Raw genomic sequence first — 22500 nt, 5'->3', positions numbered from 1 at the left:
TTATGAACAAGTGCAATCCGCAGTCAGAGACGCAGCAGTGGCTGTTCCAGAAAGTCAACTCCACCATCCTGGACAAACTCAACAGTGCCACCAGTTCCTAGGAGCCTCATATGCAGCCAGCCAGTGAACTGGCTCCCAGAATCCTTAGCGTGGAGCTAGCTGTACGTAGTGTCTGAGTGTGGCCCCCTACCCACGAGGCGCCAGAGCTAATGAGGGAGGGAAGGCTCGTTAGCGAGGGATTTGGGACAGAACCGAGCCTGGGAGAAGATGGGGGATACGCCCACACAGACACCTGTCAGGTGTAGGAGAACCTGTATACAGCCAAGCTCCCTCTCTCTCTCTCTCTCTCTCTCTCTCTCTCTCTCTCTCCCTCTCTCCGTCTCTCCCTCCTTCCCTCTCTCTCTCCCTCCCTCCCTCTGCCTCGCTCTCTCCCTCCCTCCTTCTCTCTCTCTCTCTCCCGCTCTCTCCCTCCTTCTCTATCTCTCCCTCCCTCCTTCTCTCTCTCCAGCCTCTCTCTCTTTCTCTCTCTCCCTCTCTCTCTCTCTCTCCCTCCCTCCTTCTCTCTCTCTCTCTCTCTCCCTCCCTCCGTCTCTCCATCCTTCCCTCTCTCTCTCCCTCGCTCCTTCTCTCTCTCTCTCCCTCTCCCTCCCTCCTTCTCTATCTCTCCCTCCCTCCTTCTCTATCTCTCTCTCTCCCTCCCTCCTCTCTCTCCAGCCTCTCTCTCTTTCTCTCTCTCTCCCTCTCTCTCTCTCTCTCTCTCCCTCCTTCCCTCTGCCTCTATCTCTCTCTCTCTTTCTCTCTCCAGCTTGGCTCCAGTCATTTCTAACACACTGAAATACAGAGCAACGTTTGAGCAGTGAGTCTGATTAAAGAATCTTCCTCCTCGCTCTCTCGATATCGCATGGTGGATTTGTACGTTACTGGAGACTGGAAGTGGCATTTGTTTTTTGTACTGCTCTTTGTTTTGGGGAGAATCATTGAACTGTATTTATTTATATTTATTTGGTGATAATTTTAAAGGATAAGTTATTATAAGTTAAGTTATTAGTTCTGTGTGTAATTGACTGTTTCACAATCTCTAGAAAGGGTAAGGTAAACGTTAGATGTGCCCCATGGAAATGATTAAATTAAATGTTTTCCTTTTTTTGACTGGGAGTCCTCTTCCCTTCTATCCCCAGTTGCTCTAAATTCAAAATAAATCAGAAAGTGATTAAAATTTGTGTGCATGTGTGTGAACGTCAGATAAGTCAATAGATTATCTTTGACTAAAATATTAAATTTGTCTTAACAAAACAGTGGAAATTTAATGTTAAATAATTTTATATAAATGATTTTTAAAATAATTAAAATAACAAATTTTATCCTCTGGATACTTTTATTATAACCGTTGAGGTTGTTTAATTGTTTCCAGTGCAGATTTTTCAACTTAAAGATTTGGCTCCCTCCTGTGGTTAATTGTGCACAGTACACAATGATTTTGTTCGCTAGTACACGTTGTGATGCCATGAAGCGGGATTTTTGAGGTCTGTGGAGTTAATTTTCTGTCAAAAGGAACTACATGTGAATTCAATGCCAAAATTGCAATTTTATTTCCCACAAATCCATAAATCCTAGTTGTAGTCTGACATGAGATGTAGTTGGCTTCAAGAACAAAGAGGTCCAAGAGGAAGGAATGAAGACCAGTGAGGGAGACCTCTGCAGGCAAAGATGGTCTCATTCTGCAGTGTCTGTCTGGAACAGGAGTTTGCTGTGGCACGATGGAAACTGCCCAACAGAGTACAACAGGACTGTAAGCACTGTAACATGGTCCTGACACTGCTGCTGGAATACATACCCAAGGCATTAGTATTTAGACAGCATAACACAGAGATGTTTGGTTTGGATGTTTGCTGTCTTGTGTGGAATGGCAGACTGTCACAGCACTGTCACATGCCCACCTGGGGGTGACCCTGAGCTCGGGCAGAGTTCCCGTTGACGGCATGACCCTGCCTGTAGTCTTGCGGTGGGACAGACTGTGCCATGGCTGTGGTAAGACTCTGGATCTTCAGACGGTAAGGATGCCTGCTGTTCCCAGGAACGAGCTATTCTATCAATACACATTTCTGTTAAGTTATACTAGAATTACAAATTTTGCTCTAACCATATAGACAGCACACACTGGCTAACCTATTATCTGGACAGTGAAGAAAAGCAATTACTGGCACCATACTGTGAAATGAAACTTTGAACTGGATATATTTTGTCAGTGCCTTAGAAGTAGTCCTATTTGCATAATTTACACATTAATGTTTTAGAAGGATTCCTATTTGCATAATATACACATTCATGTATTAGAAAGATTCCTATTTGCATAATCTCTTTGATTTACTGAAGAGGCGCTAACAGGTAGGTGGGTCTATAATTCATGGTATGATTTTAAAATTGCCTAGTACCTAAAGCCATCACATAGCTATATAGCATGCGGGTGTTTGCCCAAAGACCACCATGGTAATGAGTAGAACAAGAGCATGTCAGATCTTATATTATCTTATCTTAGCTTCTCCAGTTGTGCAGAATGTAACTGCTTTGCTAAAATGTTTGTCGTGTCCTGTATTATAAAAAAGTTTCCAACAGCAAGAGCAAAGCTAGTGCTTACGACTGGTGGTGAACTGGGATGAAGGAATGAGGTGCATTCTCCAACATCACAAATGTCAGGCTGAAGGATTGCTCCAATAATTCACTGCACTGAAGATACAGTCATCAAAACGTCTAATCAAGGTCTAACCGCGCTTTCTCCTTGTAAAGGTCGGCAAATCATTTGAAGGTCAGTGTTGTCTGGAAATGTGAGAGCGAATCCACTGTTCTACAGGTGCTTAAATGCTGCAAGCTTGCCAGTCTTGCTGGAGGGACGCTGCTATAGAGCAGGTTAACGTTACGCCGCTTTATGCGCCTGCGCTTACTCTGATCTGTTTGCAGATTTGTGTTAGTTAATATAATGAATGTTTGGTTTCTGTTTTGTGTTTCCTGTGCGCTCTCATTAGACATGGCTGAAAGATGACTGCCCTTGAAAGGACTGAGTTCTGCCCTCGCTGTCTCTCTTTTCTTTTGCTTTGTTGTCTTTTTCTTTTTGGATGGACTTTTTTAGGATTTGCTTTGCCTAATTCTCTGGTTTTTGTTCTCAGTCTGTTTTTATTTAAGTCTCTGGATTAAGGATCTTGTAGCTGTGAATGTTTATATTAAATCTAGATTGATTTTACACCTGTGAGCAGGTCTCTTCTCTTACACACCTAACACACCTGAGATTTTGATATCCTCTCCACAGCCAATCCAACCTCAGCTTTCTGTGTGTCTCTGCTCAGATAGGGGATTCAGCAGAAGGTACTGAGCTAGACCCTTAACCCTCAATCACTCTGGATGTGTTCAGTCAGAATTGTAAGTCGCTTTGAATAAAAGTGTCAAACAAATGCCGTAAATGTAAGTGTGAATCATATCCACTGCAAAACAAGTGTGTGAATGAAAATGTACCTTGTTTTTCTAATAAGGATTCCTGTGTGACGTTGAGACCCAATTCAGCCTCCCTACCTGGGTTTAGCAATCAGCCTGCAGCGCGATGGCTTCTACAGCTCAGGTCGACTATAGGTGATACTGGCTGTGTCTGCAACGGCACTGAGGAGTTGTCATCGCTGAGATTGAGATGCAAGATTGTCAGCTGTCCATGTGTTCTTCAGAGGTTCTGATGGAGTTGCCACCCTCAAAGCAGCGTCTCTCATGCATATGGTTTATGAGGCAGTCAGCCAGCCACCTCGCTGCTGGTACTTCTGTTGGGGGTGTAGCGACATCTGACACCACTTGTTTTTAGAACATACGTGTTTATACATCAGCTGAAGTGGCACAAGCCATTTTGTACCATGACATGGGCTGCAGTGGGAACACTCCCTCTGGGCATGCGTCATATCCTCAGTTACACCATACACCATGTCACTGAGCAACCATTACGGTACACGTCTCTCAGTTTGTAGCTGGTGAATCAAAGACTTGTCCATTGCGTGAACAGCACTGTGGTGGTCAACCATCACTCACATACCCACAGTTACATCTGTAATGAGTGAATGACCACTGACAACAATAAGCATGAAACACTACTAAAAGCATTAAAGTAATGAGATATTTCTGTCATAAACCCTAGAGCTTTGGCGTTGAGAGAGAGAGAGAGAGAGAGAGAGAGAGAGAGAGAGAGAGAGAGAGAGAGAGAGACGAAAGTGAAAAAATAATTTATGTTAAATAATTTCCACTTTAAAAAAAAAAAGAAGAAGATTTCTGGATGCAAAATCCTTTCCCATATTGAATTTTGTCCTAATATTTCCTGAAACGTGATAGTAGCTTTATGGTCTCTTCTATATCTTTACAGTGAAACAAAAACAAACAAAAAGTAAATTTAAAAAAATATATAAAATTTAAAAATGCAAGAATATTAAAGAAAATGGCATAGAAAAAAACGTTCCAAAAATATCATACATTTGTTTAATAAATGTTATATCTGTGATTTTTAGTTGCACATTGGTAAGCAAGAAACCTCTATTAGACCGAAGTTTTTTACTGTGTTTGCTGGGTTGTTCTTGCGCAGCAACATACTCTGTTTTCGCCATATGAGCTTAAATATAACTCATCGTGTCTTGGGTTTTCTTATCAATGTGTAATGATAAATCTGGGTTTTGAACCAGTTAGTGTAACACGTGTGCGCATGAGGGCACAGCCAGGCCACAGGCGGCGCTGTGCACCGTTTAATTCGCGTTTCTGACAAGTGCTTCCAGTTCCGGTCGTCCTCTCAGATGTCATTGTTGTGATCTGAGGGTTATTTCGTTTGCTTGCGGTCCCACAGAATCTCAGCATGTCGGGCTACACGGCGGATGAGAAGCTCCGCGTGGAGCAGTTAACGAAACTCCGGCGCCAGTGGCTGAAGGACCAGGAGCTGAGCCCGCGCGAGCCGGTCCTCGAGCCCAAAGCGCCGGGTCGCGTGGCCAAGTTCTGGGAAGGATTCCTGCAGCCCAGATCCCTCTGGAAGCTTTACGTGAGTGCAGGGCAGGGCTTACGCTGGAGATCCTCAATAGCGAGTCCTTTGGTGAGGGAACTGGGTGGATTACTGGGATATGAGCATCCACTGGGAGGTGATGCCTAGAGCTGCATTACTGCATTACTCGTGGAGTCTGTCAGTGTTTGGAAGGAGCCGCATTAATCTCTTGCAGGTCGCTAGTTTGCACTTCTAAGAATGAGTCAGCCACTTTATTTTGAAAGTGTATTTTGCCTGATTCAGTGTTTGCACAAACCTTATACAGTATGTATGTAAAAAGTGGGAAAATGTCAAAGATACAGGTGAAATTAGCAGTTTTGTGTTTTGATTTTTCAGTTGTACTTGCGTTGGGTTTTTGATACACCTCTGTTGTGTTCGTTCGCACAGACATTTAAAGTCTACAATGCTGGCGTATTTGCAGTCACACGTCTCCTGATTCCGGCGTGGATTATACATTACTACTTGAAGTACCACGTTTCTGTGAGTTTAGCTCCCTCTGTTACATTAGCCACTGTGCGTAATTAAAACTGGGTGTATTTTAACTGACATGTCAAGTCTATCATCAGCAATAAACTGGTGAAACAAAAAAACTCCATCCACATTCCTGAATTCATCCTTCAGTGTCCTGTCGGTAAGCAGTGGTGGCGGCCTTAGAACAGTGTTGTATCTTTGTTGTGTTTGCATGATTGCCACTGCTGGAAAAATAGACAGATTAGTTGTTAGTTGATAATGACATAATTTCATGATTTCTTTGTCCTCACAGAAAATGCCGTATGGAATTGTACATTTGAAACCCCGGCTTTTCCCAGTAAGTACCTTTGAAAAGTATCTCGGAGTGTCACCAAATGTTATGGGCTTAGCTGATATGAGGTCAGTAGACACGTCAGTTTTACTGACTGCCACATGTAGATTCTAAATTGATCTTATTTGCAGGTGATTGTAAATGTTGCATAGGCTGGAATTTGTCTAACGTGCTCAACCTGATTTGCAGGGTGACACCATTCTGGAAACAGGAGAGGTAGTTCCCGACCTACCTGAGATGGGGAGCCATGGTCACCATTAAAGAGTGAAACTTCAGTCCATCAGAAAGCTCTGCTCTACCTTGCACAATTAACATCTTTGTCTATATACATAAGAATACTTAATTCCAATAAAAATATTTACATATGCTGTGTACATCTTGTGAAGGTTTAATTAGTATACTACTCTATAAAATGCAGTGTGTAGTTGCCAGTATACATATATGCAGAGATTATATCTTACAATATTATAGGTACAAGATATAGAGGAGACTAACTCATCAGACAGTGTTATCAGCCCATCTTTCTTATTGAAAAGATTCCTTAGCCTTTGTTTCCACTTACCTGAGGACTTTGTAAGAGCTTTGATACAAAGCCATATCTTTCCATTTTCATTTAAACATTCACAGACAGTAGGCAGTAATTTCTATGCACTTTTCACACTAATGGATCTGAGTTTAGGTCATTGTGGCTAAACCAGGCTTTTTTTTCTTTTGTAATGACACAAAGTGTCTGTTTCTCAAAGGCTGACAGTTTTTCTAGCAGTACGTGTGCTGAATCTGACCTGTGGCCAAAAGCTGTCACTCGAGTCGTGGAGAGTCGTGCAGAGAACCTGAAAACAGTGGGAGGTTTAAATTACGTGGCTCATGCTGTACCCTGGAGGTCTCCTAGTTGGCACCATATGTCTGGTAGGGCAAGGGGCTTTGTTTTCACTTTCCTGATTGAACAAAATTCTTCAGGTTAGTGAGTTGGTGCATGTGTGCACGGTGTTAATGTGAACCAATAGTGTTTAAAAACCCCACAGTGGCCTGTAGAACAGTTTCTGCTGGTCTTCTCATCACTGCCCCTTATTCTTTATCCACAGTAGATTTGGGGGCCTCTAACGCATAGCATCCCCCTCATGGAATACTGTCCGCCTGTGCTTAAGCTCTCTGAACAGGGCTCCCACTGGTCCTGGAATTTCTGGAATATGACATTTTTAAAAGTCTATTCCAGACATGGAAATTCCCAGGGGATTCAATCTTTTTTGGTCAAGTCATGGAATATCAGAGAATTTCGTTTTTAGCAACTTAAAATTTTATCATTTATTAAAATGTTACATTTTCATGCGTTTCCTGTGTTTTGTGAGTGGTTGCTATGGCTCCTTGATTTTACCATAGTATTTAGCAGCCTGAAGACAGCCAGTTTTCCGTTCATTAGACATTATGGAAATTTGGCTCAGGGAAAAGACATAGAATATGACATTTAACTTAACTTAAAGGGGGAAGCATGTCTACAGCTGCTAGACCAGTTTAGTCCACCTCAGAACTCATCTGTTCTCCTTGGTCTTCTCATGGTTCTTTTCTCCTTGGGAATTGTTCTCATGTTTTCTAGACTTATGTATGAAACCCCACACTGCCTGTAATGTGTCCTATGTGTCCTTGAGTATCTAGAAAATTGCATGAAAATATAATGTATTATTAGTCTTTTCTATTAATAGTTTAAGTGCCACTAGTACAGCACAAATTATGTAAAGGTGGTGTTTGTTTCCACATACAAATATGGAGCCTGCGTTATACTGGGACATTTTCACACGACAGTTCACTGGGAGCTGAGCGCGGTACAGGTCACTCATTAACTGTGCAAGCAAAGCGCTTTTGAAGTTCTTGGAGGTAAAATGTGGTTATAGACGTCTTTATATTTTTAGAAAATGTAAAAGAGTGAATATAAGGAATTTTACAGTCAGTCTTGTTTTATTTTGACACGACTAACCGGAAACGTTAAAATCGCCATCGTTCACTTCCTTTCCAGGGCGTTTGTAACATAATTATTGAGGTAAATTTATCCTTTAATTCTTCAACCTATCTATAGACCTATAGAGAGATTAATACTCTCTCTAACACTTTATTCGTCCTCCATAGTATTTAGTCGCCTGTAAATTACTAATTCGCTTCATATCAGTGAGTCTCGGTGTTTTTAGCCCGCTCAGCTAGTTATCTTAGCTTTAGCTCGGTTAGCTAAGTAGGGCAATTACCCCCCAGTTACCCCGTCAAAGTTTGGTCACAACACGGACAAGTTTGGCGTACGGTGACAATAAATGACCGAGTCAAGCGAGGAGAACTTTAGACACGTAAAGATCCGGTAAGTTCCCCCCGCCTGTAACCGTTTAAAGGTGTTTGACCAGCGGTGTAGGTAACGTCCCCCCGCCGGTAACCGTTTAAAGGTGTTTGACCAGCGGTGTAGGTAACGTGCCCCCGCCGGTAACCGTTTAAAGGTGTTTGACCAGCGGTGTAGGTAACGTCCCCCCGCCGGTAACCGTTTAAAGGTGTTTGACCAGCGGTGTAGGTAACGCCCCCCTGCCGGTAACCGTTTAAAGGTGTTTGATCCAGCTGTGTTACAGCACCGGAAACGGTTACCTCGCGAGGTGAGCTTAACCGCTCGCTCACAAACTCAAATAGGTGCTTTCCCTATTTTACACGCAGGCTTTTCTATTGACATTTTATATGGATTACATACGTAAAAAGTAGCATTTATAATGCACGCTCACGCTTGCAACTTCTGGCCATCTGGGGAGGTTTCTGCTAGATTTTGGAGTGTGTCCATGGGAATTTTTGCCGTTCATTTGTGATGTTAGAGGGGAGGGCCTGGATCTCTGTTCTAGTTCCTCCCAAAGGTGTTTGATGGGGTTGAGGTCAGGGCTTTCTGTGTGGTCCAGTTCTTCTAAACCAGACTCTCCCAACCATGCCTTTATGCACCCCACTTTGTGCCCTAGGACACAGTCATGCTGGAGCAGGAAATGCCCCTCCCAAAACTGTTCCCACAAAGTTGAAAGCATACGGTTGTCCAAAATGTCTTGGTGTGCTGAAGCATTACCACTTCTCTTCTTCTACTTCTATGACTGGAACTAAGGAGTCTAGGCCAAGCCCTGAAAAACAACCCCATGACATTACCTGAATACCAGAGGAGGTTTGGTTGTTGAGTCATAAAAGTTAGTGACTTTTATATACAATGATTCAGTAATCTTATATGATTGACATGTGTCCCAAGTACTGATATGTGTATTGATGCATGTACTGGCCCTGACACCATTTTATTAGGCTCCCGCAACAAGGTAATTGTTCAGAATATTTAATTATTTGACTGTAATATGTTTGATAAAAACAAACAAACACATTATTTAATCCAAAGGCAAAAAAGTACAATTCAAAGGACTGTCAGACCTGCAGAGTGAATCCCCTGGGTCATAATGTCCAACCGATTAAAAGTAATAACCTTTATTTTTTCCTTCCAGATTATGATGTCAACCAAGATGAAGGTTCACGTCAGGAAAAAGAGTTCGTCCAACCCCGTGTCCAAAACGATATCCAAGGGCGCGTCCCCGGACTCCAAGTGTCCGATCTGCCTGGACCAGTTCAAAAACATCTCGTACGTGGACAAATGTCTGCACCGCTTTTGTTTCCGCTGCATCCAGGAGTGGTCCAGGAACAAGGCCGAGTGCCCCTTGTGCAAGCAGGCGTTCAGCTCCATCTACCACACCATCAAGGCCGAGGACGACTTTAAGCAGTTCGACCTGCGCCCCACCGACAACGGTTCCTTCGGTAGCCTGGCGGGTCAGAGGTTCCGCTACCGCACCACGCTGACGGGCGGCAGGTGGGCTTCCGCCAGGCGCACGTCCCCTCCTCCCGACCACGGCGTGATGTTCGAGGGTCTGGCGGGAACGACCGGCTCCGGGAACGATGGGGGCTTTCGGCGTATGGTGGCAAGGCTGGCGGCATGGCAACGGGCACAGGCGGAGGGCAGGCCGCTGCGCACTCCCCAAGAGCAGGAGGTGATCCACTTCCGCAGGACCCTGTACCGCCGGGGCCTGTGGGTGCGGGGCGTGCGGGACGGAGGGCGATCCCGGGACACGTCGGCAGAGTTCTTCCGGAGGAACCCAGCATGCCTCCACCGGCTGGTGCCATGGCTGAAGCGCGAGCTGACGGTCCTGTACGGGACCCACGGATCCCTGGTCAACATCGTCCAGCACATTGTCATGTCCCAGATCTCCCGCTACGACATGCAGGGCGCGGCCGTGTTGCAGGAGCTCCGTCCCTTCCTGCTCTCACGCACCGAGCACTTCCTGCACGAGTTCCTCAGCTTCGCACGCTCGCCCTTCAACATGGAGGCGTACGACCAGCACGTCGTGTACGATTGCCCCGCCCCCTCCGCCAATGCCGAGGAGAGCAGCGGCTCGGACTTGTCCGTGATCGCGCTCTCCGAGGACGAAGGAGCTACCGCTACGCTTAGCCGCACTGCCTGGGACGACGAGACACCGGGACCGTCCTACTCCAGTGAGACGCCCCACGCCTTCCCCCTGCCCGTCAGCAATTCAGACACCGACAGCAGTACAGAGGAGGCAGGGCAGATTGCACCTCCACCTGCTCAGAATGACGGCAGCAGTAGTAACGATGAGGACTGTGTTATTGTAGGCTATGTTAAGCCCACCGCAGAAAGGACCCCTGAGCTGGTGCAGCTGACGTCGGACTCTGAGGAGCACGAGGAGAACAGTCACCAACGTATCCACTTCACCTCAGAGTCCAGCTGCTCCGCCTCCGACCGCTCGGAGCATGGCTGCCCCGCCTCTGGCTCCGCCGCAGCCGTACGGGGGTCCGCTCTCAGACGCAGGGTCTCTCCATGGACGCCCAGCAGAGCCAGGTCATCGCCTGCAGAGCAGCACCACACGCCATCTTCTAAAATCCATCGGCACAAGGTTGAGAACGACCACAGGCGTCACTCAGAGAAAACTCAGAAGGGCAGGTCGAGAAACAGAGACCGAGAGCATTCCTCACACCACCACAGGAGGCGCTCTCGCTCACGGAGTCCTCGTTTTAGAGAACGGAGTCGTGCCAAAGAGGCAGGTGGCGAGTCTTTGTCTTACAGCTATCGTGAGAGGGACAGAAACGACAGGTGTCACACCAGCAGACGACACGCGAGTCCGGGACGCTGCTCGCGTGCCCCCTCCTGGTCCCGCTCACTTGGACTCTCCCGATCTTGGTCGCGTGCACGCTCCCGCTCTCGGTCTCGTGTACGTTCCCGGTCTCGCTTGTATGCACGCTCCCGGTCTCGTTCACGTGCGCACGCGTGCAGTAAGAGCTGGAGCACAGGAGCCGACGGGTGGGAGCTCGGGCGCTCGGAGAACCGCCGCAGAAACGCCTCCCCTTCCTCCCGCGGGAGGTTACGGCACAAGTCCGGCGGAAAGCGCAAATGCAAAGCACTGCACACGGATCAGGCGTCTGGAGGCGAGGCCTCGGTAGGCTCTGCCCAGCGGGGAAGGGAAAGCAGAGAGGAGCGACACAAGAAGTTGAGGAGGAGGAGGAGGAGTGCCAGCGTGGAGATTGTTTATGAGGGCGGGGCCACTGAGCAGCACAGCAGACGTCACAGGAAGAAGAAGAAACGCAAGAAGAGCAAAAGGAGGAAGGAGAGGACGGGGAGGATGACGAGTGGCTCCTCAACCACCATCACCATCCCCAGCGACAGCGGCACTGACCAGGAGGGGGATGGTCCGAACCTCAGCCTCTCCTGCGCCTCAGACTCCACCCACCTCCCCCCACACAGCCCAGTAGTTGTAGCTGCGGATGCAGCACAGCTGACCAGTGCCACCAACAGCACTACGTCTCCCCTGCCACTAGGAGGCGCACTGCAGCCAGTCGAGCAGCAAGCGGATGAGCCGAAACACGATCTACGAGACTCTGTCATAGCAGCAGAATGGATGTTTTAATGCCCAGGAAGTCACAATTATCTCTTGTTGTGCCAAATTGTTTATTTTCTTACACTTTTTGTGGGGTGGGGGGGGGGGGGGGGGGGGGGGGAATAATTGAATGTGGTGGTAACTGATCTCTTGAATTGGTTTATTTTTATGCTAATGACATGATAATGCTGATGACATCATGTACGTATCCATGGAGATGGATGAGCTGCTCTCAGGGACTGAGAACTTGGTTAAGGTGTGTTTAGCTCAGACTGCCTGTTGGCCCAGGAGTGCTAGCTGTTGAACACATTGCTGTGTGGAACTGGCTCACGCCTGCCCGTCAGTTCAGAAGTGAACAGCAATAAACCCTCAAAATGGATTTTTTTTCAGTGTGATGTGCAGCCTAGACCTCAGTTTAAAGGCTTCAGATATTTGTTTAATGTTTGTTTAACCCCATAAAATAACTAATACTTATGTCTTTGCCAGTAAATATACAACCCCATTTATTGTTTCTCATATTTATTTGTATTGCTTTCTTCAGTAATTTCTACATTTTATGACCATTTAGGTATATGAACTTATCTGTAAAATCCTGAGGTTTGAATATTACAGTATTCGTTAACAAATCATATTTTAAAGATGAAATATTTAATTTGATTTTAGACTGAAACACTAAAAAGAATTTGAATAGGTTGGGAAAATCCATGTGGATTTTAGCTGGGGCTCCGGAGGGCTGAGAGCAGCTCGATACTGCCACGTGGGGTCAGTGATGTTGCGCGCGCTGCGCTGCAGTAGAAGCTCCAGCATAGAGGGCACGCCCAATCCGGAAGACTTGAGGTTTCCTGCCAGTCCTAAGACATGGGAACGACCGTGCAAATCAAGGTAACGCGCATCTTCGCGTCCGCCTCACATTTCTAACCGGACGCTTCGCACTGACTGTGGTCACGCGCTGAAGTAAAACGCGCTCGTTCCAGTTCTGGAGGTGGATGGACGCGGATGTTTAACGTCTCGAGCCAGTGTTGCGGCTAATGTAGTGGTGGCCTCTGCTTGCACGTGACCAAAAGTAACGCACCCGCGCGTCACATGTAACGGCGCTGAAGGCGCGAGGCGATCGGGGCGGCGTCGTTAGTGTAACACGCGAGCGCGGACCAGGGCACGCGAAGCGACATACAGGAATGAGGGGAAGGGAGGAGCGGGGAGATGAGAGGAGAGGTTTGTGATTTTAAAGTGGTAACACCCCGCCCCCTGTCGCGTTAGATCGGGATAATCGGCGGCTCCGGGCTTGATGACCCGGACATCTTGCAGGACAGGACGGAGCGGAGTGTGGACACCCCCTATGGAAAGGTGAGCGCTGAACCTTACCAATAAAGGAGATAAACGCACCATTATGGACTCAGGCACAACCCTGCTACAGTCCTATATTAGACACGCAAGTGTTTGTAGCTGTTTGACCAGCAATGGTAGAAAAATGTGTGTAAAACGCTCTTACACACACTGTTTTTCATCCGCCAGCCATCAGACGTGCTTATATTTGGCAAAATCAACAATGTCAGCTGTGTGCTGCTTGCCAGGTAACACAACTACATTTATTTTTCTGTAAAAATGTTACTCTTTTTCACTCTTCCTAAAAACATGCATCTTTAAGGAGGGCACACACACACACAAAGGTGAAGATCCAGCTGCAAGAGGTTTTATTTAGTTTATGGTGTAGGTGGGAACTACTGTTGCGAGTCTGGTAAGGGGGTTGGCTGGTAACCTAGGTCAGGTCGGGTCGGTCGGTCCGAGGTCGAAGACATGGAGCAGAGTCCGGAAGTGCAGGGGTCTGGAAGGGGAGCTTAAATAGGAGACTGGTTAAGGGAGAAAATGGTCAACAGGTGAGTCTCGTTAATATTCTGGCAAACCAGATTGGAGACGTCGGTGGGAACAGCATGCTTCCTGGAATTCATGACGCCATCATGTGATAAACAGACTGCAGATTAATGTGTTACTAGAGACTAACCTGTATTCTTTGTTTGGAAGACATGGGAGACAGCACACTATCATGCCTTCCAACGTGAACTACCGGGCCAACATCTGGGCCCTGAAACACGAAGGCTGCACCCACGTGTTGGTGACCACTGCTTGTGGCTCGCTCCGAGAGGACATCCAGCCCGGGGACATCGTCCTGTTGGACCAGTTCATCGATCGGTGCGTCCTGCTCCATCTCCCTCTGCTGTCTGTGCTTGACGTAGAGTTGGGCACCACTGACACAGGCAATCTGTCGTCCGCTTCAAAGCTTCACGGCATATTAATCCATATTAATCAATGCTGAAGGGTGTTTTAGGGTCACTGGCTGTGTTGGGCGCTGCTATTAGACATTTCATGTATATAAGTCCAGAGGGGCCTGTGATGTGAGTATAATCGCTTGTAAACTGTTTGTCCTGTTTTTGGTAGATATCTGCTAGTCCCGTACATGTAGATGTAAACATAACGGAACAGTAAAACCAGTGGTTGATGGAGAAATTTGGATTCAGCATGTAGAACGGCCTCATAAACAACTGTTTCTTTGCTCTGGGTGCTACTTTCACAACATGGGGATTTTACAGTCAGTTTTGTGGAACTCTTAATCATCACCAAAGGATTGGGGGGTTTGCACGCTCACTCCCTTAAGACCATTGTTTGTGTTGGTTCAATTATGTCATACTTGTGGAATAGTCTAAAGTCAGGGTTTTAAACAGTCAGTGAACACTGTCCTGAAATGTACATTTATCTGACGGTTTTATTCAAAGCAATTATGACTGAACACAACTTGAGCAACTGAGGTTTAAGGGGCCAACAGTGTCAACATGGCAGTGCTGGGATTTGAACTGGCAACCTTCCGGTTGCAAGTCACGTCAAGTCATTAAACATGGAAATCAAACCAGGTGTCATTACCATGTGATTTCTGTGATTGTGGTTGTATTTCTGAATTGGCCTGCTCAGTGAGGTTGGTCCTGCAGGCTGAGAGACCTGTCTGTCCTGCCTGGAGTCTCACGGTAAGATGGGCATGTCACCTGTCAGGGTGCTTAGATGTTTGGAATAGTATCAAGCGTCTCCCGGACACGCCCAGCGCGTGCATGTGCACGCTAGTGAGCCGCGGCCGTGGAGTCGAATGGTTTCTGTTTCTGTTTCTTGCCTTTGCAGAAACAAGATTGGGGAGTTTTTTATTGTGCCAGGAGTCAGACGGTTATGCTAAACAATGACATTCTGCATTCTTTCTGTTTCAGCTAAGAATATATTATGCACATATCAGATATGAGAGATTTTATTTATATATATATATATATATATATATATATATATATATATATATATATATATATATATATATATATATATATATATAAAATATTATATATATATATATATATATATATATAAAATATGATATATATTAGTGACCGCCCCCCCAACTCCTTATAGCCTCTTGGTATGTGTGTGTGTGTGAGAGAGAGTGTGTGTGTGTGTTTTCCCTCACTACCATGCCTCTCTCTTGTTAGTCAGACATCTGTTTCACCTTCACCTGTCCCTGGTCCCAGTCCTTGTTAATGTGTGTTTGTTCCCTGTGTTGGTAGGTGTGATCAGTGTTTGTCCTTGTGTGGTTTGCACACAGTGTTTGTTGATGGACTGCTGCCTGTTACACAGTCTGTAGTGTCTTTATTCTACTAACATCTATAGTTGTTCTCCGTGTTTTGGTTTTCTTTTTGTGTCGGTGTTGATGGGGAAACGTCCTCCTGCTGTCACGCGTTACGTGTGTATGAGCTGGGCTGTATTAAAAGCATGTACAGGTCCAGACACAGGAGAGCAGATTAATATGATTGACTAAGAACAGTAAGACTTTTAAATGTACTTGTGCAAAAAAAAAAAAAAAAACAGTCCGTTCTGTGCATAGTGTGCAAAACCCAGCGTGTGTATACGTAGGAGTGTGTTGCACTGTTGGACAGTTCAGATCCTTGTGTCAGTAGTTCTTGTGGGTTCTTGTGTCTGTGGTGGTCACTCACAAGTCTGATGGCCAGTGCCAAGTAGCTGTTGAGTCTAGTACTCCTGGAGACAGTAGTTAATACCGTCTTTAAGTTCCTGTATGTTTCTACCTTGTGTGTGTTACCCAGCCGACAGCCGAAGAGTTGGTCCAGGACCAGCTGCTGCTGTCTATCAAGGATCACGTCCAGAGTAATTCTGAGCCCAGAGCAGCCCATCCTGTTCTCAGGAATTTGATGGCTATTCTGACTATAATCCTGGATTTGTGTTTCCCTCTGTGGGACACAGCGACCATGCAGTATCAGAGGTGGAACACACGCCATCCAGTCCAGGTCTGCAGTTTGGTGCTAACGCGCGTGTCATGATTCATTCCCAGTTCCTGTTCCAGCTGGAATCCTCCAACTGCAGTTCAGATGTGTCGCCATGGCGATAGTAGTGTAAAGTTCTTTATGTCTGGTATGATGACGATTTCCAGCTCAACATGGATCTTTTTGCTGACTCACGGGCTTTTCTGCTTGTTTCTAACGTCTTGTGTGTTTCTAACGTTTGTCTGAACATGTTTGTCTGTTTCCTAACTGAACGGAGGATAGAGTGTAAGCTGTGTCGCACACAGCTGGGCTTGTTTGAAGCCATTTAGTAAAAGACACAAATAAAAAAATTTTTAAAAAGTGACCTCGAAGCAGTAATTTGGCAGTAATTATATCTTATTCTTAAATGAGTGACACGCTATTGATAAATACCCACAGAACCTTTGACATATTCAGCCAGTGTTTTGGTGCCTCAAACTGCCATTTTGGACACCAGCAGATGGTAATCGTTAAAAGAATTTAACCGCAAGCAACACGCAGAAACCTTGTTGATATCAAGATTCATCTTCTGTGAGTCAGAGTTCCCTCCTCTACCCTTAAACGCACATGACTGCATCCTCTCTGTCTCTCTGGAAACGCCAGGACTACAAAACGAGCACAGACGTTTTACGATGGATCCTACAGCGATGCTCCAGGTGTGTGTCACATCCCGATGGCTGAACCCTTCTGCACCAGGACCAGAGAGGTTAGCGCGCTCTCGCTGTCTCTGGCTATCGCGCACACACACTCACTCTCACTCACTCACTCACTCACTCACTCTGTCTCAGTTCAGTTATTGGCATGACCATACGCAGTAACGTTTTTACAGTAAAACATGAATGAACCTTTGCAAGGAAAAAACTAATTGGAAGAAGTGAAGATGAGGAAAATTAAGCAAAGGAAAATAAATAACAATAACGAGGGGAAAAATAAAGAATTAGACAGATACATAAAGGTCTTTATAAACTGGGCTGTGCGTGTGTGTGTGTGTGTGTGTGCGTGTGTGTGTGCGTGTGCGTGTGCGTGTGTGTGGTGCGTGTGTGTGTGGGCTTCTCCGTTATCTCTGGCGGGTTTATCAAGGTGCTGAATGTTAGGCACAGGAAGATGGTGCTACAGTGCACCGCCTCTCCAGCTTCTGATGTCGTTGTCGTACACCACCTATGCTTTGTGTGCTGGTGTTGTAGACTGAACCGTCTCCCTCTCAGGTGCTGTCGGAGGTGGCCAGCAACCTGGGCTTGCGGTGTCACCCCCAGGGGGTGATGCTGACCATCGAGGGACCTCGCTTCTCCTCACGAGCTGAGAGCCTCATGTTCCGGCAGTGGGGCGCTGATGTCATCAACATGACCACCGTCCCCGAGGTGGTGCTGGCCAAGGAGGTGGGCCTATGTTATGCAGCCATCGGCATGGCAACCGACTATGACTGCTGGAAGGAGCACGAGGAATCGGTGAGTGTGCCAGAGGAGGACAGGCCCCCACTTTGAGTCTTGGTTCCTCGGAAGGTTTCTTCCTCATGCTCTAGGGAGTTTTTCCTCACTACTGGCATCCTTGGCTTGCTCACTGGGGGCTTGGACTCTGACATCTGTAAAGCTGCTTTGTGACATCTGTTGTAAAAAGCGCTTTATATATACGTTTTGAATTTGTGTGTGTGCGCGTGCCCTTCAAGCTTTGCAAAGGTGTATTTATGAGGGGTTGAAGGTTAAGAGTTAAGGTTTAGCTTATAATCATGACTTTGTTCCTACATTTGGAATGAAAAGTCTTGGAAACTCCATAAGTGTTCCCAGTCCAAAAAGTGTGTTAAAGTGTGTTGTCATGGGTCTCATGTGGCAGCCCCTTGAGTAATCCAGTATCCAGATCCAGTATCCAGCATTCCTTTGGTGGGTTCATCACGATTTGCTTCTATAATCCCTGAAAAATTGAATCAGCTCATGAAACTTCATTACGAGACTGCAGGTCATGTTATTACACTACGATAGGTTGGGGGTGATTTTTTTTTGTTGCTATAACAACAGTCTCAGAGCAGCCAATTTGCTGGAGTGCCTGAGTTTTTAGGCAGTGAACAGTAGAGATGTCACTGACCTGGTAACGCGTATCACAAATCGGTCAGATTCCATTACAGTCCAGCCTGAAAAAAAGCACAGCAGTGCAAAATAGTGTGGGTGTGTCGTACATAGGACAAAGACTCACAGCTGAAATTCACAGGAAGAATTTAAAAGGGCAAACGTGTGTGTGTGTGTGTGTGTGTGTGGGTGTCTGTGTGTGTGTACGCGCGAGTACAGTGCCAGTGATGAACAAGGCAAACACAGACATTTTTTGGCAATGGTAGAAAAGATTTTAAAAAATAAAATGTTGATGTTTTTTTTTTCTTGTAATCAAAGTTTTTCTGTTTATCATTTTAATTTTATTTATAATATCCATTCAAATATTGCACATATAATACATCTCACACAAAAAACCTAAATGAAAGGTATTTTAATGAAAATATCAGATCAGTATTGTTATAAGGCAGCAGTAAAATCTAAATTGTCAGATTGGTACAGTCTCGTTCCATCTCTAGTGAACCCTCACACGCTGGGGATCTGGAATCTGCTTACGGTTCTCTGTGTCATGAAAACACAGGCAGTCAGGAGTTCAGTAGCTCTGTTACACGGGGTCAGTTATACAGGGTCAGATAGGTGGGGTCATACAGGGTCTAGGCCAATAACCCATCAGTGTGGCAGACTGCTAGCATCCCTCTGTCAGAACTCCTTCGAGAGAGTTCTGACCATTGGTATCTCAGTGTGGTTTGGCAACAGCTCTGTATCCGATAAGATGGCACTGCAGAGAGTCAGAGACACAGAAGGTCTCCGCCACTCATCTGTCTGCTGTGGAGGACATTTCCAGCTCCTGATGCCTGCAGAATGCATCCTCCATCGTTCAGGAACCGTCTCACACCGCCTGTCAACCATCTACCCTTTTGCCCTCAGCAAAGGGCTACAGATCCAACAAGGCGTACACTACACGAGTAGTGAACAGTTTCTACCCCAAGACCATCACCATATTGAACTTAGCACTGAAAGAGCCAAACGTGTAAAGAACCAAACTGAACACTCTACATGATTAAGCCCTGCAGTAAGGAACTCTTCCTACTGAACACAAACACTGCAGTATCTACTTCGTATCTACCTCTGCAATATATGATGTGCGATATACATTCTATTTGAGCTACCCTTGGGAAATATCTATTTAATATCTGTATTCAATATCTGTACTTCCTGTGGAATGTCACAGAATTCCCACTGGTCACATGGTATGGCCCACCGCATGCAGTGGGAATGCACAGTCTGTAATGTTTGTAACCACACCCATGTCCTCGCCCTGCGGCATTCCGGCCATTACATGGAATAACAATACTTATCCTGTCTGTGCAATAGTTATTCTATAAAATACTTTCTCTGTAAATGTATGTGCAGTATTAATAAAAAAAAAACTTATGGCTTTGTGAGTACACAGGATGTGTACATAGACACCCATTGGCTCACATATCTCAGATGCTGCGTCGTGTCGGGAGAGTTCGTGTCATTTGTATGTGTCGGTAAGAGTTACGAGAAACCACATCTTCTCTCAGAGAAAGCTGACATATTTGTCGGCAGAAACTTTAGGAAAATGGTACTAATAAAAATGTCAGTGAGAGTGTTGATATGTAATGATTATAAACCTGCTTTGAACATTTCTGTTGAAACAAAAAGGTCTTTGTCTTTTTGCCATTCCTTCCCCCCCGGTTGGACTCTAGATGGATTTTACCCATTATGCTTTAGAATCAACGTCTACTTCCAGAGGTTCCTTCTTGGGTTGTTGATTTGAAACTGTTGTTGAAGACAACACAGTTTATGGGCAGTGCACGGCGTGTCATGCTGTGACGCTGTTATGCTGTCGGCCATTGGTCATCTTTCTGTAGCTCTCTGTTGGCCAAGTGCTTCTGTAAAATAAACAACGTTTTCCATTTAATCTACGAATTGTTGATGTTTACATGATAGGACTACAGTTGAACGCCTCTGTCTACAACACGGATGTAAACTCCTCATTAGAGACACTTTGGGCAGACGCTGTGCAGACGCCCCCGTCCACAGCTGGCAGCTGCCCGTGGTGCGCTTCTTCAGAATCATGTTTGATTCCTGCTGCATTTTAAATCCTCCTTCCGAGTTCCTTCCTCTGACCTCCAGCACACACCCACCTCCCCACATCCTTCCGGCTTGTGCTGGATCTGCTCTTTCCCCATCTTCTCTTCTCCTAACCAGAGCAGCGTCCGGTGTTGCTGACTCACAGGTCTGACTCATGGGCTCACACTAGCACAGAGGTCTGGAGGGCCTCTGTCTGGACACCCTAAAATTAGCCTATGGTTTTCTCTCCATGGAAACTTCAATTTTCCAGTCGGTTCCCGAATACTGGGTCTGCTCGTAGCAGTAATTATCAAATATGAGGAATCAAACATTATAACTTACTATATGTATAATTTATTTAAATGTTTAATTATTCAAATGCTGCAGTTATTTATTAAAAACACTTTACTGTCATTTCTAAATGTCCATTTTGGTATTCTTAACCATGACCTGTCTATTGTCTCGTGTGGATGTGTATTTGACAGAGACTGCAGAACACGTCTGTAAGTTGCTCTGGACGAGAGTGTCTGCCAAGCACTGCAAGTGTAAAGGGGTTTGTAAACGTCCACGTGAACACTGATCCTTTCAGCAGTGCCAGTGCTGTTCTCCAGTAAAGGGTGATGGGAGAAGTGAGCATTTTTGTGGAGCTTTTGTATCCTGTCATTTTGGCTTCTCTCCTGTTACTTTGTCACCCATTTCAGTTTGAGCTGAAACTTATTGACCTGGAACTTTGCGTTTATTATTGTATTTTAACTTTGCTTTTATTCTTTTTGGTTCTTTTTCTCTCTGAGGATAAAAGACCAATTGGAGGAAGTAAAGAAATCAAACAAATTTTTGACGTTCATTTCTGAGTGCGGGTCTGAAATGTCCACTCGTAACATCACGCTACTGGTGTGTTTACTACCTGCACCACTGACGGGGTGCCGCTTCTGTAGAGTCTGTATTTCAGTCTTCTGCTCATGACTTTCCAGGAATGTGTTACTGGCAGCAGATGAGCCTCCATAATCTGAAAGTTGTTGCCAGGTAACAGATGTTCATAGTTCTAGTTGCATTTTGGTTCTAAGCATAAACCAATCAGAAGGACTAGATTTATTCAACCCTAACCCAGCCAGAAGGACTAGAGTTTATCAAGCTTATGTTACATGTGAAAGGCTTGTTCATGTTAAACTAATATGGGCACTTATTATTTTCTACATGACAGCATGCCAAAAAAAGCTCCCCCCATCAGAGCTCAAAGTGTTTTAAAATGTTGCCATTTTATTGTGATTTTCTCACAGGGGTCAGTGAGACAGCTTTCTGTAGAGGTTACCTTAGTTAGTCACTGAGGGAGTGTGTGTTTTCCTAAGTGTAATGTTCTGATCACGCACAGATACGCATGCCGCAAGATGAATGCAGCTTTAGTAGAGAACACACTCAGTCCACAGACCGCATCCAAAGTACGAGACAAGGCCGTAATCCAGAAAAGTAGGAACCGAAACAGGGAGGGAACAGGCCAAGAGCGTTATCCAAAACGCAGCAAACGTAATAACACCCGGCTCAGGAACCCAACATGGGTGGACGTGACTTCGCAAAAACACGGGGTTTAAACACAGAGACTAATGGGGACTGAAGCAATGCAGGTGAATAACGAACTAACGAACCAAAAGAAAGCAAAACAAGGAAACCAGAGGAAACAAAACCAGGAAGTAAATAAATGGAGCCGTTGCTGTGGGAACCGTAACACCAGGGTGGGGCGAATGTGACCCTAAGACTGCCCATCATGGCTCAGTCCTGGGGGTGTGTTGGGCCAACTTTTAGACCACATCTTGGCCTAATTCATGTCTAATTCATTAAATGTTTGTAATGTTTTATGTAAACAAACAAATGTGGAGGGTGTTCAGCTATATCTTTTTTTTCTTTTCTTTTCTTTTCTTTTCTTTTCTTTTCAGGTCTGTGTGGACAACGTCCTGAAGACCATGAAGGAGAATGCCAGCAAAGCCAAAAACATCCTGCTCACAGCCATACCACTGCTCAGTCAGATGTCCTGGGAGAAGACCATCGCTGAACATGGAGTGAGACTCTCTCTCACACACACACACAGGAAAAGTCCATCACTGAACATGGAGTAACACACACATGCACGCACACAAGAGAAGGCCATCGCTGAACATGGAGTGAGACTCTCTCTCACTCACACACACACACACACACACATATACATACAGGAAAAGACCATTGCTGAACATGGAGTGAGACACACACACACAAG

General features: G+C 45.6%; 4 protein-coding genes across 9 annotated transcripts in view; all 4 read left to right on the top strand.

Moving 5' to 3' along the window:
• Positions 1-382, top strand: part of galntl6 (polypeptide N-acetylgalactosaminyltransferase like 6) — a 154604-nt gene extending 154222 nt beyond the window's left edge. For all 3 annotated transcript variants that reach the window (XM_035531306.1, XM_035531305.1, XM_035531307.1), the window contains exon 13: positions 1-382. This exon is cut by the window's left edge and continues 67 nt beyond it. In XM_035531306.1, coding sequence (XP_035387199.1) covers positions 1-101 — 101 coding nt within the window. In that variant the 3' untranslated portion in view covers positions 102-382.
• A 4401-nt stretch (positions 383-4783) lies between these two features.
• On the top strand, positions 4784-6223 carry ndufb6 (NADH:ubiquinone oxidoreductase subunit B). Its single transcript, XM_027024369.2, has 4 exons — positions 4784-5047; positions 5435-5527; positions 5811-5855; positions 6039-6223. The coding sequence occupies exons 1-4, from the start codon at positions 4868-4870 to the stop codon at positions 6108-6110; spliced, it is 390 nt and encodes a 129-aa protein (XP_026880170.2). The 5' UTR covers positions 4784-4867; the 3' UTR covers positions 6111-6223.
• A 1452-nt stretch (positions 6224-7675) lies between these two features.
• On the top strand, positions 7676-11870 carry toporsa (topoisomerase I binding, arginine/serine-rich a). Of its 4 annotated transcripts, XM_027024372.2 has the most exons (3): positions 7865-7881; positions 8956-9034; positions 9338-11870. In XM_027024372.2, exon 3 carries the CDS (start codon positions 9341-9343, stop codon positions 11801-11803), a length of 2463 nt encoding a protein of 820 aa, XP_026880173.2. In that variant the 5' UTR covers positions 7865-7881; positions 8956-9034; positions 9338-9340; the 3' UTR covers positions 11804-11870. The 4 variants fall into 4 exon arrangements, with proteins under 4 accessions (XP_026880175.2, XP_026880172.2, XP_026880174.2 ...); XM_027024374.2 differs by lacking the exons at positions 7865-7881; positions 8956-9034 and adding an exon at positions 7676-7718; XM_027024371.2 differs by lacking the exon at positions 8956-9034 and having other exon boundaries at positions 7834-8187.
• Positions 11871-12566: 696 nt separating this feature from the next.
• The window catches only part of mtap (methylthioadenosine phosphorylase), an 11402-nt gene continuing 1468 nt past the window's right edge, over positions 12567-22500 (top strand). The window contains exons 1-7 of the mRNA XM_027024375.2: positions 12567-12655; positions 13031-13117; positions 13286-13344; positions 13793-13960; positions 16720-16822; positions 17322-17561; positions 22181-22303. Coding sequence (XP_026880176.2) covers positions 12632-12655; positions 13031-13117; positions 13286-13344; positions 13793-13960; positions 16720-16822; positions 17322-17561; positions 22181-22303 — 804 coding nt within the window. The 5' untranslated portion in view covers positions 12567-12631. The remainder of the gene's footprint in view (positions 12656-13030; positions 13118-13285; positions 13345-13792; positions 13961-16719; positions 16823-17321; positions 17562-22180; positions 22304-22500) is intronic.

The sequence above is a fragment of the Electrophorus electricus genome, chromosome 11 (assembly GCF_013358815.1).
Source record: "Electrophorus electricus isolate fEleEle1 chromosome 11, fEleEle1.pri, whole genome shotgun sequence".
In the NCBI taxonomy this organism is placed as follows: domain Eukaryota; kingdom Metazoa; phylum Chordata; class Actinopteri; order Gymnotiformes; family Gymnotidae; genus Electrophorus; species Electrophorus electricus.
The sequence above is the reverse complement of the archived record's forward strand: the minus strand, read 5'-3'. Positions and strand labels throughout refer to the sequence as shown.